Source organism: Galeopterus variegatus, unplaced genomic scaffold (assembly GCF_000696425.1).
Source record: "Galeopterus variegatus unplaced genomic scaffold, G_variegatus-3.0.2 Scaffold5232, whole genome shotgun sequence".
Taxonomy (NCBI): Eukaryota; Metazoa; Chordata; class Mammalia; order Dermoptera; family Cynocephalidae; genus Galeopterus; species Galeopterus variegatus.
In genome coordinates, this window is record NW_007731343.1 from 141,832 (window position 1) to 159,421 (window position 17,590).

The 17,590-nt window shown below is 63.3% G+C and overlaps 1 protein-coding gene across 1 annotated transcript in view; it reads right to left on the reverse strand.

The window, feature by feature from the left end:
- LOC103604561 (brain-specific angiogenesis inhibitor 1-like) overlaps positions 1-17,231 on the reverse strand; it is a gene marked incomplete at its 5' end in the record, with an annotated part of 21,107 nt that extends 3,876 nt beyond the window's left edge. Inside the window, 9 exons of the mRNA XM_008589135.1 lie at positions 4-523; positions 3,049-3,103; positions 4,776-4,871; positions 7,447-7,618; positions 12,745-12,830; positions 14,556-14,622; positions 15,986-16,055; positions 16,575-16,725; positions 17,129-17,231. Coding sequence (XP_008587357.1) covers positions 4-523; positions 3,049-3,103; positions 4,776-4,871; positions 7,447-7,618; positions 12,745-12,830; positions 14,556-14,622; positions 15,986-16,055; positions 16,575-16,725; positions 17,129-17,231 — 1,320 coding nt within the window. The remainder of the gene's footprint in view (positions 1-3; positions 524-3,048; positions 3,104-4,775; positions 4,872-7,446; positions 7,619-12,744; positions 12,831-14,555; positions 14,623-15,985; positions 16,056-16,574; positions 16,726-17,128) is intronic.
- Between the last annotated feature and the right edge of the window lie 359 nt (positions 17,232-17,590).

Consider the following 17,590-nt stretch of genomic DNA (forward strand, 5'->3'; position numbering starts at 1 on the left):
TGGGCAGGGGGCGCCTCGGGGGGCCCGCTGCCAGGGGGCTCGCGGGAGGGCGGGCTGCGGGTGGGGAAGCCGGCGTCGGGCGCCATGTTGAGGTGGATGAGGCGGGTCTGGGGCATCTGGTCGATGTGGATGCTGTACTTGGGCTCCTCCTTGGGCTTGGGCCGCAGTGTGGCTGTGGCTGTGGGCAGGATCACATAGCTCGTGTCCAGAGCCTTCTCCTGGGCCCGGCTCAGCTCTGAGTCCAGCTTCTTGAAGATGTCCCCGTCTCCGACAAACGAGGACTTGGGCGCCTTGTCCTTCTTGAGGGTCAGCGAGTGGTTGGGGAAGGCAGGCAGGGGCCCGCCGGGGCAGCGGGGCGAGCCGTGCAGGTGCAGCTTGGACACGTTGGCTGGCAGGCTGTTGAAGTTGGAGGGTGGGCCCTTGGCATGGGCCAGCTTCAGCTTCTCCTCCTCAGGCAGGGACGGCCGCTTGAGTGTGCCCGTGATGGTGGCCGTGCGGCAGGCCGCAATGTCCTTGTTTAGCACTGTGGGGGCCACGGAAGAGACAACAGGGACAGGTGGGAGGGGGGTCAGGGGGGCAAGACGGTCCCCGACAGGAGAGGGGCCCAGCCTGGCCGGTGCTGCCATCTGTTCCTGGGCCCCAACCTGCTGGCTGACCTCGGGCACATGTCCCCCACTGCGGCTGGCGCTGCGGCAACTGGGGTTGCTTTGTCTTTTCAAGGAGAGCTGCCACGCAAGCTGCCTCTCTTTGCCCAACCCCAAGGGGACAAATGACTGTCACCCACGCACTGCCTTCCCAGCAGCCAACGAGGACAAGTGAGGGGCAGCTCCTGTCAACACCGGGGGCGACCCTCGCTGCCCAGAAGCACAGGGGCAGGGCTCCTCATGGTGGGCACAGTCTGCTCTCAGGCAGGCCCCAGCTGGCCCTCGAGCGTCCCCCTGCCCACAGCCCAGTCCCCACAGGCGCTGAGTCAGTGCGGGGGAGGGTGTGCTGGGATTCGGTCCAAAGCTCCCCAGGTGACTGTGAGGCCCCGCCAGGCAGGCACAAACCCCAGCTCCCTGGGCACTCAGGCCCCACACATCCCGACACAGCCGCTCCTGCATCGGCCTCACCGCACAGCCTGCAAGCCTTGACTAGCCTTGCCCCCATGACGATGGCCGCCCGGGAGGAGAGTTTCCCCCCACTCTCACAGCCACCTCTTTCTTTGGTCAAATGCATGGGGTCCAGGCCATCCCAACCTTGGACCTGGGCTCCAGCTTGCCCCCTTCTCCCGCCCCACTGCTGCCCATCAATCCAGACTCTGCTGGCCAGCAGAGCCAGTAGCTGCCCACGACCCAGCTGCCCACCCCAGCCCAAATGGTGCCTGGCTGGGCTCCTGCTGGGCACCCCTCCACACCACCTCCTCTCTGGAGGTTCCACTCTACAGAGATCCGAACTCGGGGGCCCTTCCTCAAAGAGCCTGCCCTGACCCCTGTGCCGTTGCCCGTGCTGGCTAGTGGACAGGCTCCTATACCACGCCAGGGCCCAACTGCTTCCTCCATCCCACATGTCAGCACCTGGGCCCTCCGGGGTCACCCACAGCCTCTCAGCTGCCCAGGCCAATGGTTGGTCACTCTCCTGGCCACACTCTCCCCTGGTCCTCTCGGAGCTGCTCAGGCCACCATCCAGGCCCCCCTGTCTCCCCAACCCTCTGGACGGCAACAGGCTGCTGCATCTTCAGCCGGGCCCTCACCCCCTCGCACGCCCCTCCCCAAGGTTCAGGGCTGTCTCAGGAAACCCCTGTCCCTGTGGCCCGACCAGTCCACCTGCTCCACACCCCACAAGTCCCACACGTTCCTCCTTGCAAGGCAGAGCCAACACCCAGCGCTGTGGGCCGGGGTGTGTGCCCCTGCCCGCACTCGGCTGCAGGCAGAGCACATCCTAATTCTCCCAGGTGCCAGGGCCCTTGCTGGGGTGCCCACACCACTCTCCACCACCCAAGCAGGCTCTCTGTGTGGCCCCCTCCCCACACCACAGCCACTTGCAATGACACACACACCAGCTTCGTGGCACCCACAGGTGGCCACAGCCATCCTACTAATGAAAAGGAATCGGAGGCTCAGAGAGCCCAGTGCACTCCCAAGCAGACAGGGCCTGAGCCACCTAATGCCCCCAAGTCTTGGGGTCACCTCTTGGGGAGGCTGTGGGACTGGGTCACAGGAGACTAAGAGGGGGCCAAAGGGCCTTTCTGTCTAGCTCCTGTTCAGCCCAGAGCCCCCTCCAGGAAGCCGTCTTGGGACCCACCTGACGACAGCTGACACTCCCCAGTCAGGGCTGTCCCGGCATTTCCACCACAACCATCTCTAGAGAAGGTGCCCCTCAAATATCTGGCCAACCAGAGGGAGCACAGCCAAGAAAGACACCACCTGTCACTGCCCCACGCACCTGGCTCTCAGTGCTGGGGACAGAAACAGACCCCTGCTGTCTGACGCCTGGAGGTGGGGAGGGACTTCCTATCGGGAGCTGGTTCCCTCTCTGCACTTGCTTCCGGCAGCTCAGGGCCAGCCTAGGGCTCAGCGGTGGGACCCTCTCCTGCTCTCCTCCTGCTCCCACCGACGTCCCTCCCATCTGAAAGCTCGACTCGCCTCTGCCCCATGCCCAGACTGATGATGGAGAAATGAAAACAACACAGCACGTGGGAGGGCAGGCAGGACACAGGTGGGTGATGGGGGTGCAGCGCTGGGCCCAGCCTCGCTGCCCACGAGGAGGGTGGAGGGCGAGGCAGGAGGGGTCTGTGGGGTGCTGAGGATGGTGGTCGTGCTCCTCGCTGGGGGGCACGACAGAGAAGGGCAAATGCTGGGGCCAGGCAGGGAGGCCCCGGCTGGTTCTTCCAGGTCAGAGCATAAGCTCCAGGATAGCTTTCCAGAAGCTTCTGCTCCGGGGAGTGGGTGGGGGTGGGAGGCATGGTAGCTGAGGTCGGCTGTGGGATGAAGACAGACAATGTGCAGACAGAGGCGGGAGGAAAGAGAAGGAAGCAAGTGGGCCGGGCTGGCCACCTGTCGCTCTCACCTGTCAGGCGCTCACCTGATCTACAGGCCAGATCCACGTCCTTCTCGAAGTCGGTCTGCAAGACAGAGACGGCCGGGTGAGGGCCATGGGCGAGCAGCGGGAGAGGCTGCTGCCCGCAGGGGTGCCAGAGCTGTGCCTCAAAGACATGTGTGCACGCACGTGTGCACGTGTGTGCCTGTGCATGCGTGTGTGCGTGCGCTTGCTCCTGAGGGCTACGGCAGTCCACACGCTCAACGGAGCTGTGTGCTGACCTGTCATCACAAAGAACCCACGTGGGTGGCCGTGCCCCTGCACGCTCTTGCCTGTGTGCATGCGTTTGTGTGTGTGTATGTGTGGTGTTTGTGTGTACAAGTGTGTTGCATGTCTGTATTCGTATGTATGAATGTGTTTGTGTGTGTGTATAAAAGTGTGTGCATGAGTGTCTGTGCCTGTTTGCATGTGTTGGTGTGTGTGGTGTTTGCGTGTCTATGTGCATGTGGGTTCATGAGTGTGTTTGTGTGTGTGTGCGCATGTGTCCATGTGTGTGTGGGTTTATGAGTGTGTAATCATGCCTGTTTGTGGGGGGGGGGCAAGGCATTTGTGGAGCAACTTATCCCCGCCCCCTCTGGCCTTGGTCTCCCCTTCACAAGCCTCGAGAGCACCCTTGGGTCTCCAGCCTCAGAACTCCTCTACTCTGTCCCCCACGCCCTCCAATGGGGCCACACCAGGGCCACCTGTTATGCAGCCCTGGGCAGGGGGCAACAGCAGCTGGCCAGCCAGGGATGGGCAGAGGAGAGCTTGGAACAGACGGTGGTGCCAGGGCCAGCACCAGCACCCTTGAGCAGCGGCCATGGTCCCAGCTGCAGCACCTGCCCCACCCAGGCCAGCCGCTGGGGAGGCAGGAGTGGGTGACCCAGGCCCAACCTCAAGGAGCTTGGAGCCTGTCCCAGGATAGGGGGTGTCCTTCTCCAGGGCACGAGGCTCCAGGGAACAGTCGGCCCTTAATATCAAACCTCGAGGTTCCTCCCCTGCAAGCATAGGAGCTGGGTTGGCGGGAAGATGACAAAGTCCCTTGAGGTCAGAGATCAGGCCAGGAGAAGCATCAGGGGGAGGGGAAGCTGTGTCCCCAAATAATAAAATATCTGTTGGGTTCCCAGACACCTACTCCATTCCCGATGGAAACACTGAAGCTTGGAGGGGTTACGGGCCTTCATGGATATCAATGGCCACTGCAGGACCTCGCCCCCGAGGCTGGATACTGGCACCTGCTGAGGCCCTGCCTGTGACTCTCACAACCACCGTGAGTTGGCCGGGCACCCCAAAGACCTAAGGTGCACCTCCTGCATGCCATGGTCAGTGCATGCTGGGGGCACCCCAGCGCACAGCAGACCCCAAATAACAGTGCGGTGAGTTCACTCAGGGCACAACCAGGGCTGGAACAGGTGGTCTGATGGGGCCGGGGGGTCAGGGAAGGCTTCACAGAGGAGGTGGCATCTCAGCTGACAGTTGCAAGAGGACTGGGAGGAGCAGGCAGGGTGCACCAAGCCTGGACTGGAGCCACCATGGGAGGGACCAGGTATTTCACTTTGGCAAGCCTCAGTTTTCCCAGCTGCAAACTGGGCTCACAGTTCCTTCTATAGAGGTTGCTGGGGCCTAACGATGCTCCTGTCACAGTGAGGACCTGGAGGCACCTGGTGAGGGGGCAGCATGTGGGTGGGGCCGCCTGCATCGCCTGCTCCGAGTCCTACCATGAGCTGGGCATGGCCGTTCTGGAAAGAGCCCCCGGAGTCCCCATTGCCTTCCTCCTGGCGATCGACCACACGGCACTTCACAGCATCCTGGACCTGGGGAGAGAGAGCAGAGACCGTCACGGACCACTGTGCCCCCAAGTGAGAAGGCATTGCACACGGTGGGTGCTGATGCAGGGAAGGTGACCCTGCCACGGGCAGCATCTGCTGAAGGGTGGCACACTGGGGAAGGTGCCGGACCCACCACAGTTGGGGCCCCCCACAAGAGCCACAGGCTGTCTGCAGGGCCATGACTCAGGTGGAGAGGGACAGAGGTGCCCCCGGCAGGAGAAGGGCCAGCCCCTCTTCTCATCTCTGAGGTTCCTGCTGTGCCCTTGGTGGGCCCTCCCGGCTGGAGTCTACCAAGGATCAGCCATCAGCCTGAAGAGGGTCACTCGGTCTCCAGGCCCGTCCTGAGTCACCAACAGCCTGTCTGGGGCAGCCTGGCCCCGTTTTGTTGGGGCGGGGCAGCGAGGTGCCCTACCCCTTCACCCAGCCGTTGGCAGGCCATGATCCAGGAGATGGCAGGTGGTGAATTCTGCTGGTGTGACAACGAGCTGGGAATCTCAAGTCCCTCCTGTCCCCTCTCTAGGAATGGCCTTACCCCAGGAGACCAAGGCCCTGTCAGCATAGGTGCGGACCTTACTTATCCACCTGCGGGGACACTCCATGCCCCACCACCTGTCTTCCTCAGCACAGCCCCTGCAGCCCCTCAGCACCTGGCCCAGGTGGCTGGGCCCCTCCCTCCTCTGCAGGGTTCTCTGGAGAAGCGCAGCACGAAGCCCACACGCAGGGCCTGCGAGCTCACGGGGCTGCGAGGAAAGTCTGGTCCTGTCCTTGCTTCCCACCCACCATGGGAGTGCACGGGATCTCCTTCCTGCCAGCCCCATGTTTTGAAGTTTCCTGATGACGAGGCTTCGGCACATCCTCCTCCTGCAGGGCCGGCCTCTGCTCCAGATGTCCCTACCCTGGCCCTGCACCCTGGCTCCCCCTCTTTGACAGTTCCGCTCTACTGCCTCCCTCTGCACCTCCAGTTATCAGTCCATTGGCCCTTCGGGATTCGCCTTCTAATCGCTTTAGAAATCTTTTCTCTCCAATGTCCATCTTCTCCGTGTCGTGGGCGACCGCTCCATCCACCCTCCCGCTGGGCTGGGCTGGGCTGCTCCCGCGTCCTCGGTTTCCACAAGCTCTCTTTGCTCTCAGAATGTCCTTTTTTCGTAGGCTCCTGTTCTGGTTTCACACAAGCCAGGCTTCCGGAGGCCAAGGCTGTGACCTCAGAGCAGGACCACGTGGCCTTCAGTCCCACCAGTGGTGAAGAGCTCCGCGCTGGGCTGGTGTCGCCAGCAGAAGAGCAGAGACAGATGGCAGCTGCTTACGGGGCTGCTGCAGAGCCACAAGCACCAGTGCTTTGTTGAGACCAGGGCCAGGCGCACGCGGGGACTCAGCTGGGGACAGCGCGTGTTTCCTCTCAGGGGCTGTAGAGAGGGGTCTGCCAAACTCCTGCTTCCTGGGCTCTCTATTCAGCATGTTCCGTTTTTCTGTCCGGTTTAGTCCATGGCTTCCCCGTCAGATGTTCTCACATCCTCAGTGGCGGCCCCTCTGTACGCAGGACCCTCCTGAGCCAGCCCCACGTGTGCAGGTGGGGGGCCATGGGAACACGGGCCTTCCTCCCCCCGCCTCTCCTGGTGGTCAGAGCCCCTGCAGAGGGGCATTCGCATCTCCACCCGGCAGTGGGGGCCCGGGGGACCTGAGCTGACGGGTGACCGAGGATCGGTGTGGTGCCCCCAGCCGAGGCCCTCTGTCCATCCTTCCTGGACAGTGAGGCACAGGTGGGGAGGCCAGGCCGGGCAGCGCTGCCAGTCCAGGACGGGGGGGACACTGCTGCTTCACAGGACTGAAAACCAGTCCTCCTGCTCCTGATCCCTTCGGCGTCACGAGGTCCCGGGGTCCCACCGCAGAGGCTCCCTGGGCTCTCTTGGGTCGACTGAGATGAAGATGCTCGTCCTGCTTTCCAACCTCCCAGCTCTGTTGCTGTCACCGCTGCCCCCACGCTCTCTGCCCTTTTGAGCCCGGCCACTTTTAAAAAGTCTCTTCCATCTTTCTGGAGGTTTCAGAGAGAAAGGAAGGTCATCCACTCCTGCCCCCTCAGCCATGTCCGGGCTCTGACCTTGAAGGGGGTGTCTTACGCCACCGAGGTCCAAGTGCATGCTTCTCCACATTTCCACATCTGGGAAATTGGGGCACTCCATCCTCATCATTGCCAACAGGCAGGGAGTAGTTCAGACATGGTTGGATGCAACCCTTCTTTTGATGCCTCCTGGAAAGGCCCAGAAAATGCCAGAAGCAGGAGTCTCAGCTGTCCTGGAAGCCGCTTACCTCTGCTGCTGACTCTTGTCTGCCTGGGTCACCCCGTAGCAGCGCTGGCGGCACACTGGACACAAGGCCAGCCCCACGAGTGTCCTCTCTCAGCGGGGTTGGTGGCGACTCACGTTCACAGACAGCATGTGAACTCCCACCCTGCCAGCCCGCTGTGGCCCCAGACACGTCAGGGCCGCAGAAGCGGTGCCTCCCCACCGTCTTCCCACGGGAGACCACACGGAGAAGGCAAGGCAGCAGCCCCCGCCTGACCCACCTCTCTGCGGAGGACACAGTGCACCATGACGATGACGAAGCCCTCCAGAGAGTCGAAGACGGCGAACAGGATCTGGAAGAGCGCGGAGCGGCGGTCGGTGACGGCGAGCACGGCGGACATCCAGGTCAGTGCCAGCAGCGGCAGCACCACGCACGAGCTCCACAGCGAGGCCCTGGGGACGGAGGGCGTCAGCGCCGCCTGCTCTGCACCCACGCCCACTGGGCAAGGGAACCCAGCCCCCACCTTTGTCCCCAGGGTCCCCACCCCCTAGGCGGTGTGTCTCCCATCTGCTCTCCTCCCCAGGGCCCCCCACCCACGCATCCTCTCCACTCTGCCCTCCCACCCCAGAGACCCTTCCCAGGCTAGGGAGGGGCCCTCAGTCACAGCCCCTGAGGCTGGAACAGAGCTCTGCCTGGCACCCCTTCCCAAAGCCCGAGGGCTCCAGGGGAATCCAGGTGGTCCTGAGTGGGAAAGTGGGGGAGCTCTTTGGAAGAGACCCCAGTTCCTGATTGTCCAGGAGGTTGCAGAGGAGGGGAGGCAGACTGGAGGGGAACGGAGGTCCAGGGAGCCAGGTGGGGTGAGGAGGCCCCTACGTTCCAGCTTCCAGAGCCCTCAGACAGCCCCCAGGCCCCCAGGAGCAGTGCAAGACGGCCACTGCGGAGGGCCACTGAGAGACGGGGAGGAGTGGAGACAGACGGAGGGGCAGAGCCCAAGAACTCAGAGAGAGACTGCCAGCAGGGAAACAGAGGACTGACAAACGACAAGACCAGGCAAGGAAGAAATCAGAGGAGAGACAGACGGATGGACAGGGACTGACAGGCCTATTTCCTCCTCCTTGTGGCCTGCTCTGCCCAACCCTCCCGACTCCCTGGCTGGCACCTGCCATGAGCCGTCCTGGGCTGCCTCTGCCTCTCAGCCCCACCCCGCCCTCCAGGGGCCGCCGTAGCAGGCATCGCCCTCCAGCCTCACTGGGCAGTACCCAGGGCTGCCCGGGAGCCGTGCTCTCTGTACCACGTCACCCAGTGAGGCCTCTCTGGGCCTCTGTGTGCTCCTTACGCTGGCATGCTGTGTGACTTCAAGGGGCTGCAGGACAGAGCACCAGCAGGGTGCCCGGCACAGCGGGTGCACCAGAAACGTGCCCTAATCTGTCGTCAGTGCCATCACGATTGCCAGCGGCCACTGTGGCCTCGGGACCACACACCGGTCATCCAGTATGGGCCCTGCCTGCAGAGGGCTCCAAGGCCTGCTAGGGTCACTGTCATGACCACCAGGGATGGGGGCTGGTGTCAGGACCATTTGCTCCCCTCCTCCCTCAGGGACTTCCCTGCCATCCCCCAAAGGAGCAAGAGGTGGCGGGCAGGAGGACTGAACAGGGAGGGGGAAGGGTGTGCTGTCCTGGGTGCCAGAAAAGGGCTACAGCACCAGTGCTGGGAGCACTTGGGGTCTAGCCAGGATGAGGACCCCCAAGTCCAGCAGGGCAGTGGAAGGGGTCCCAGAGGGCAGCACCTGCCTCCAAACTGCACATTCTGTTCGTCAGCCATCTCCCGCCTGGCCCAGCCACTGACGCACTCTCTGCACAGGCCGAACCCAAGGGGCCACCTCAGTCCTTTTCTCTCAACCTCTCAGTGGCTCCAGCAAGGCCGTTTCCTTCACCCTCCAACCCCTTCTCCTCCTCAACCATCTCTAGGTCTCAGGTCCCCATCCCAGGCCCTGGCCCTGTTTCATCTGCGACACTGTCCTAGGGGAACTGCCTACTGCAGCCTCAGCCGTCCCCACCCACCCGTGACTCAGAAACCTGCAGCCTCAGAGACCAAAACAGCAGCCACCGACTCGCAGGAGCGCCCAGGACGGATACGCCTGGTTCTGCCCCAGCCAGGTCCTCTGGTCTCAGGATAGCTTCCTGCCACCTGCCCTCTCGTGCAGGCTGGAGCAGGAGCTGCCCTGAAGCCCTCAATCTTTCCCTTTGCTGGGCACAGCTTGGGCTCCAAGACAAGACTTCACAAGAATCCCCCACCACAGGAAGTCCTGCCCTGGCACAAATCCCACACTCCTCGAGGGCCCCGCAGCCCTGCCCACCGCTCCTCTGCTGAGGAGGAGGGGGGTGGGCCAGGGAGGCCTGTGCAGGCAGCAGCGGGGGCAGGGCCCAGTCTGTTTGCTCACTGCAGCACCAGCACCTGGCAGGGAGCCTGCAGCAAGCAGGCTCCATAAATATTCACACATCGAATGAATGACTCACTGCCGCTTGAGCGGGACCCTTCCGGCGCCAGACCTCAGTTTCCCATTTCCCCACCATGATAAGGGGGCCAGTCTCTGTCCTCCCTTCCCAGCTGACATTCTTCAAGCTGGGACCCTGCACTCCTGCCTCACCTACTCTCAGCGAGGAGAAGCGAAGCCTCCCCCACCCAGGGACACTTCTCAGCCAGCCTGAGTCATCGGCAGGGCTGAGCCTCCTCTGGGCCTGACAGCCTGATCATTCTGCGGCTGGCAGATGGCCTGGGCTTGGGGACCCGTATATTACTCCTGCAGCGCAGCCGCTGCAGCTTCCGAGACTTCTGAAGAGGGCCGCGCAAAGAAAACTGTAGAGGGCCAGGAGCCGGAGGCAGAGGCTGGGAAGCTCCAAGCGAGCTCTCAGTCGGATCTGGGAGGTCAGACGCCTGAGGCATGGGGGGACGTGTTGCATGTGGCATGGCCGTGGAGGACCCACAAGCAGCTCCCTTCCCAGTTTGCACACCTTGCTCACAGAACTAGTGGTGAGCGGAGACCCACAGAGGGAGCTGCTCTCCACACACAGGGACTGGCATTGAAACAAAGAAGGGGCATGCCTGGGACTGGGCCTACACTCCTCAGGTCAGCCCTCAGGCCCCTCCACCACTCATCTGAGTAGCTCACGCAGTTCCACAGCTGGAGTGCCCTGTCTCCTAAAATCCAGGGCCCCGGTGTCCAGCTCAGGGAGCAGACACAAGAGGGTCGCAGGCAGGATATATGTCTGCGGACTCAGCTATCACCTTGGGCCAAGGGAGGCAGGCGCATGGACAAGATGACCCCGTGGGGCTGGGACACCTGGACACTTTGGGCCAATGGGACCCACCCACCAAGCCACGCAGCCCCCTCCCCAGAGCTTCAGGGCTCTGTGCCTGCAGCACGGTGTGGATGGTGGGAACCACAGGACACTGAGGCAGCCAGCCCCAAAGCAGGGCCCTGAGAGCCAGGCCACCATGCTCTCACCCCGACAGCAACCTGGTGGACCTCGCCCCATCCACGGCCTGGCCTAGAGGATGGAAGGGAGGGTCTGGGGAGCAGGGACAGGGGCGGCCCAGGAGCCCAGAGCGGCCGGCAGAAATGAAAGATGAAGAAAGCATGACACAGACAGAGCGTGACTCAGGAGCAGGGCCCACGGCAGGCGAGGCCGGGAGGCGGCAGCAGAGGCACTAACATGGCGTTACTGGTGGCGTCGGAGGTGGCGTCGGCGGCAGAGAGGACTCCACACGTGGCACATTTGAGGGCGCGCCTGAGGGGGTGCTGGGGCGGCTGACTGCAAGTGAAATTAAAAGGCTGAAGCAAAAGCAACCGCTCTTCCTGCGGAAACCCGTGGGGGTGAAGGAGCTAAACCAACCAGGGAGTCCGGCTGGGACCCCCCAGGGGCGCCGGGCCTGGCCCTGGGAACGTGCGGCCGTGAGCAGGAGGGCCGTGGGCTGGGTGTGCGGCGACGGCGGGCAGCGCCGGCTGCCGTGAACTCTGCCTCGCATTTGTGCAAGGCAGAGTCTCCCGCAGGGAGGCCGCTGCCGCCGTCCTCTCTCCTTCCCCCAGTGTGTCTCGTCTGACCACACACTCTCCCAAGCCAGAAAGCCAGGGTCCCACCTGACAGCCCCAGCAGGCGTGGCAGGACGAGCCCTCCTGTCTGGGAGCTGACTGGGGCGGTGGCCTCCCGCAGGACCCTGTGGCTGTGCCCGTGCGTGTGTGTGCATGCGTGTGCCCAGGCCAACGTGTTGCCGCCTCCACTTCCATGTGGGGAGCGGGCCCCAGCACCGGGTTGGCAGTGCCACGCCCACACAGCTAAAGGGCCACTGCAGGAGGCAGGCCGTGCGCAGGGCACATGACTGGGCTAGCGCCCGCAGAGCCAGCTCAAACCCCAGCTCCCCCAGCTACTCACCCTCCTCGAACCCGTCTACTCAGCTGTAAGGTGGGAATGTAACAACAGAACCTGCCTCCACGGTCAGCCTAAGAGCACGCAAAACAGATGGGCTTGGCGTGAGCACCCGGCGATTACCGCTGCTCTTACGACCATGCAGCCGCGGGCAGTGGGCGCTGCTCAGACCCCAAACACGGGGGCAGCGTGTTCTGGCGCTGCCGTGGGGCGAGGCCTTAGGGAAGCCTGCTCCAAACCCCACGTCACAGACCAGGAGATGAGGCCCAGGGAGTCAGCCAGCAGGCCTAGGACCCTGCCCCAGGTTGACAGACCCCCGAAGCCAGGCTCTTAGCCCCTGTGGGGCCACAGACCACCCCCAGGGCAGCTCAGCTTGTTTCTACCCAGGCCCCAAAGGGAAGGCTTCCTAAAGCTTCTGCTGACTGGGGAGAGAAGGAGCCAGGAACAGAGAGAAAGAGAGAGAGAGAGACGGACGGAGCAGCCAAGCACAACCAGCACAGAGGGACGCGGGGGAGGGCTGGGACCCCACGCAGACACCAGCCAGGACAAGACACAGAGCAACAGGCAGAGAGGTGAGGAGGGCTCAGAGGGCGGGGGCAGGACGGACGGGGGTCTTGTCCGACTGCAGTCAGTACCCTTCCCCCCACAAAGCCCCTCAGTGACCTGTCCCTGAAAGCTGAAGCAGCACCCCTAGGCCCTGTGCTGCAGCAGTGCTGTGCCCTCTCCGGGCATCCGCCTGCCTGTCCCCTGAACTGTCCTCCCCTAAGGAAGGCCCCACAAGAACAGTGAGTCAGCTGTGCACACAGGCGACGTCCCTCAGGGTCACACAGCAAACTTAGTGTTGGGGGAGGGAGAAGCCAGGGAACCCCAGGGCCCAGCCTTAGGGCTCAGGGTTGCCCTCCCACCACCAAGCAGATCTCTGGGAGCAATCAGTTGCACTGCTCCCGAGGACTTTACAGCTCCCGTCTGCCACAGGTCATATGGAGAAACTGAGGCACCAAGTGTAGCAGGGACTGCTGTGAGCCTGAGCAGGCTGCTACATTCTGTGCCTCAGTTTCCCCACCTGCTCCTGGGCCCCAGCCCTGCAGTCTTGGATGGGGCAAAGGAGCATCCTCCATCGCTGGGAGCTCGAGATGTGTGGGCCCGGGTCCTACCCTGCCCGCTCCTTCAGCTTCTTGTCCGTGATGCCGTCTTTAGACACAAGCTTGTTGAACACCAGGATCCCAATCACCATGTTCACCTGCCGGGCAGAGAGAGGCAGGTGTGGGGGACGCGGGGCTGCCCACCTGTGCCTTAGCTTACAGCAGCCCATCATCCCACCAAGGGCCACCTCCAGTGCCTCCATCACAAGAGTGCTAGGCCCCATCAAGGGAGGGACCTCAGATGATCTCGAGTCCAGCTGTCGTCCAGGCAGAGCCCTCTCCTCCACAGGACACCCCACACCGCCAGCATCTCTCTCCCCACATCCCTCCAACGAGAGGGACTCACCACCCCTGGGGCCAAGCACGCCCTCGCCAGCCTGGAACTGGGGCTTCTCCTGGACTCTCTGCTCTGGGCAGGACTCCTCTGGCTCCCATCACACTGGCCACCCACCTGGCCTAACAGCGTCTGCTGGCACCTGCACCCTGGGAGTGTCTTCCTGGTGTCTAAATCTTCTGTGCTGCCGCCCAAGCTACCACCCCAGACAGGAGTGGTTCCTGAAGCACCAACCGCCTCCTCCGGCCGTCTCTGCTACTGTTACTCCCTGTCCCTGCCCCTCTGCCAGAGGGTCCCTGAAGGCCCTCCTCTCAGGCTCCCACTCTGCAGAAAGAGGCTGCTGGGACCCTGAGACTCTGTGGATCCCTGGCCCAAGGACCCCACAACCAGAGTCCGGGGTGGCCAGTGCTGCGGCCTACAGCTCCAGGAGCTCATGATTCAACACAGGCGGCCCTGCCTACTAGGGTTCCGTGAACAGAAAGCTCCCAGACTCTGACACCCAACCCTCAGCTGGCCTGATGGAGGTGGAAGCGGCTTTCCCGAGCAGCCTCCTTTTCTGATGTGGCCAGGGCAGAGAAGGGAGGATGGGTGCCAGCACTGGCCACCTGCCTGCAGCAGGCTCTGCTCGGCCTGTACCTGCATGGCCCCAATTACACGAGGGGCCACCCAGGCTTGGGGTCCCTCAGTAGATCAGGACCAACCCCACCCTCTGGATGCATCGTGCAAAGGCGTGGCCAGGATAGGGGCTCCTGCCTCTAACCATCCCCCTCCCCCAGCCCTCTGGTGCCTGCTATTAAGGTGGCATCTGGCCCGGCTGGCTCTGAGGCCTGCCCTGAGAGGCACTGACAGGTGCCACATGCCTGGCTTCTCCCACCTCCTGTGTGGACGCTGCCCCCCGCCAGGGAGCCTTCGAGGAATAAAGAAGCTGGGATTCTGGCAGCCAGGGTTGTGGGGAGGGGTCTGCGGCCACCCACAATGCCGCCCCATCCAGCCACCGCAGGATTCCCCCAACTTGTCCCCTGCAGTGTCAGTGCCTCCCCACCTAGTGCCCAGGGTGCGCTATTCTCTGCCATGTCCAGCCTGTGCCCGAGCCCCCCACTAGAAGGTGGTGTGGCCCTGCAGAGAGTGCCCTCACAGCAGGAGGGATGTGCGGACGTCAGCGCCCCTCCTGGGGCCGGAAGGGGAAGTGGAAGCAAAGGCCAGACCCTGCTGCAGCCGACGTCCATCCATCCATCTCTGCCCACCCAGCCCTCCACTCGCTCACCAACCTGCATGGATGCCCTGGCAGCTACACTGATAAAAGAACAATACCTGGCCCGGCCCCTGAACCCCAGACATCCTGAGAACAGGTCAGAGCCAGGCTGTGTGTGCCACCCACCCCCAGCAGGTACACTCCAAGGCCTGGCCCAGGGATAGGTGAGGAAACCGAGGCTCAGAGAGGTGAGGGGCCCAGCCTGGGACAGTGAGGACAGGGGCTGGGGGTCAGTACCAGCACGACAGCGGCAGCCGGTCCCACGAAGGCATACAGCAGTCCCCCCTCCAGGGAGAGCCAGCAACTGTGGAAGGAGACAGGCTGTGAGCGCCCACCCCTCACCCGCAGCGCAGGCACTCGCTCAGGAGGGAGGGTAGTAAGCTGGGAAGTGGGAGAAGAAAACAAGCCCTTATTAAGCACCTCACACACACTGACCACGTTATGGGTAGGAAACAGGCCCAGAATGGGAATGCACCTGCTCGGGACCACACAGCAGGAGGGCCAGGTTGGCAAGAGGAAGGCGACCGTCCGTCCTTCCCCTGACTCTCCTCCTGGCCTTGGGCCCTTCCTGGCTCTTCCCCAGGGGTCTCCAGCAGACCCTCCTTCCTGACATGATGCCAGGATATCGGCCTGGCCCTCCCCCTGCCCACTCCCCCCAGACCCTGTGGGCTCGGCACAGGGCACATGGCTGGCCTGGCTCCTGCCACCCCATACTGAGTCATCAGCCCCACACTCTCCAAGTCTCTGGACACCACCTATGGTGCCCATAGGAACCTCAAACCCAGTGAGGGCCACTCAGCACTCCGCCTGCGCTGTCTCCCCTGCCCCGAATGGTCTACCCCATGTGCTCTGCCAAACTCCTCCTCCTTTTTCAGAACCCCTCTTCAGTGTCCCCGTCCCCTCCCGACCCACCTCGACCCCAGCAGGCTGGGTGTCCCTCCTCTCGTCTCTGGGGACGGTGCTGGCATTTCCTTCCCAGCTCTCGTCCCCTGGGCTTCCAATAACTGGGTCCACCCAGGTCCACTCCCACCACTGCCAGGCAGGGAGGAGCTCCAGGGCCCCACACAGCCTGTCCCCCTAGTGCTCCCCGCAGCCATGGCCCCCTTCAGGCCTGTCCCCATCCCTTGCCCTCGGCTCTCCTGCGCCACCCTGAGCCCAAGACCCTCTCTGCCCATCTCAGGAACCCACACTGCCTCTAGGATAACCTCCGAGCTTCCTGGCTTGGCATTCAAGGCCCCCAGGACCTGGCCCCGCTGGTCCTTCAGGGCCTCAGTGACTTCGTCTGTGAAGTGGGCCCCCTGCTGCTTGTCCTCCCCCCCAAGGAACCGCTGTGGGGGTGCACCTGCTGCGCCCAGAGCTTTCATAGTCCTTTTCACCAGCATTTGTGCAGGAGTGGAGAAACTGAGGCTCAGAAAGACTAATGGATCCACCCCGGTCACCTGACAAGACAGCCCCAAAGCCCTAGTTCGCTCAAGTCTGCTACCTGGGAGGAAGGGAGCTGCCTGAGGAGCTCGGCCCCCAGTCCCTGGGGCTCCCCTCCTGAGCCTCTGTGAGGTGGTGCCTGGCCAGATGGGGTGGGCTGTGTGGCCAGCCCTCACCTTCCAGGGTGGTGGGAGGCCCCAGGGAGCCGGGGACTGTCCACCACATCCCCACCTGCCCTGACTCACTAGCTCACGGTGCTGTACCCTTTGGCCTTGGTGAATCCCACAGAGATGGCCACAACCAGCGCAGGGAGCCCTGGAAAGGAGCAGAAGAAAGGGCGTCGGCCCCCACTCTCCACCTCCTCCCAGACCTGCCTGGGAACGCGCCCCTGACGTCCCAGAGCAGAGGGCCACGCTGAGGGCATGAGAGGGGACAGGAGGGGGACAGAGATGAGCTCCCAGACTGGAACTGGAGGCAGCGCTGCCAGTGTAGCTGATAAAACAGGACAGCCAGTTACGTGTGAATTTCAGATAGACAAAGACTCGTTTCCCAAATATTGCATGGGACATGCTTATATTAAAAAATCACTCACCATCTGAAAGTCAAACTGAACTGGGCGTCCCGTGTCTTATGTGGCAGCGCCACGGAGAGAAGGTGGCCAGAAGGAGAGAGCCCCGCCAGGAGCAGCGGGCAGTGTCGGGGCTGCAGGGGCAGCAGGGGAGGGGGAGGGAGGCTGCGGGGCAGGAACAAGCAGCAGGGGCCAGGACCAAGGACGGCCAGGAGGCCCGGGGAGAGGCACCCTCCCCCTGCCCGCCTGCCCGGCAGGCCGCTCACCCCAGCCCAGGCAGAGGAAGCGCTTGCGGATGAGGCGGTTCCGGAGGCGGCCCGTCACAGCCATGTAGGACTGCCAGGCCTCGGTGAGCACCCAGCAGAAGGAGGACAGGAAGAAGAAGTGCAGGAAGGCGGCCACCAGCGTGCACACCACCTGGGCGGGCGGGTGGGCGGGAGGGCTGGGCAGGTGCTCACCACCCCTGCCCACCCCGACAGCAGGCCCAGCTGCGGCTGGGAGGCCCAGCGCTGAGACTGAAAAGGCACAGGCCGGATTCCAGCTCTTGGGGTAGGCCAGGCAGGGACTTGAGCTGGCTAATCTCAAAGGGCCAGTCCAGCTGAGACTCTGGGGCACAAACTGCCCCTCAGCCAGCTGACCAGCCCCCGTTGGCTCATTATGGCACAGGACAGCGGCTCCACGTGGCTTGGGGCAGCCTCCACCTTCTCCACACCCTCTTGCCTCCACTTCCCAGACATCCCACCATCCAGGGCCCTGCTGGGGGTTCACCCACCCACCTAAGGATGTTGGGAGGTGCATGGCAGGGAGGGAGACTGCCTACCTTGTTGCGGGTCTGAGTCTGTCCAATGAGGATGAGGGCGTTAGAGGAGATGATGGACAGGCAGAAGTTGATGAGGATGACAGACCGCTCTGAGCGGATGTACCTGTGGGAGATGCCAGGGCCTGAGGTCAGCACCACTCAGGGCTTCATCCTTGCAAGGACTGAGGTCCTGTGGGTCCCACCAAGACCAGGGCCCCACTCCTCCCTGCAGTCACCGCCACCACGACTACCACCACCACAACCGCCACCATCATCATCACCACCACCACCACCACCACCATCACCACCACCACCACCACCACCATCACCACCACCNCACCACCCCTGCCCATCCCGACAGCAGGCCCGGCTGCGGCTGGGAGGCCCAGCAGCCAGGCAGCAAGCAACCTGGTTCTCTGCCCTGAGGTGGGCTGCTGGACATCTAAGCCCCCCTGGGTGGGCACCTCTTGTGACCCTGCCCAC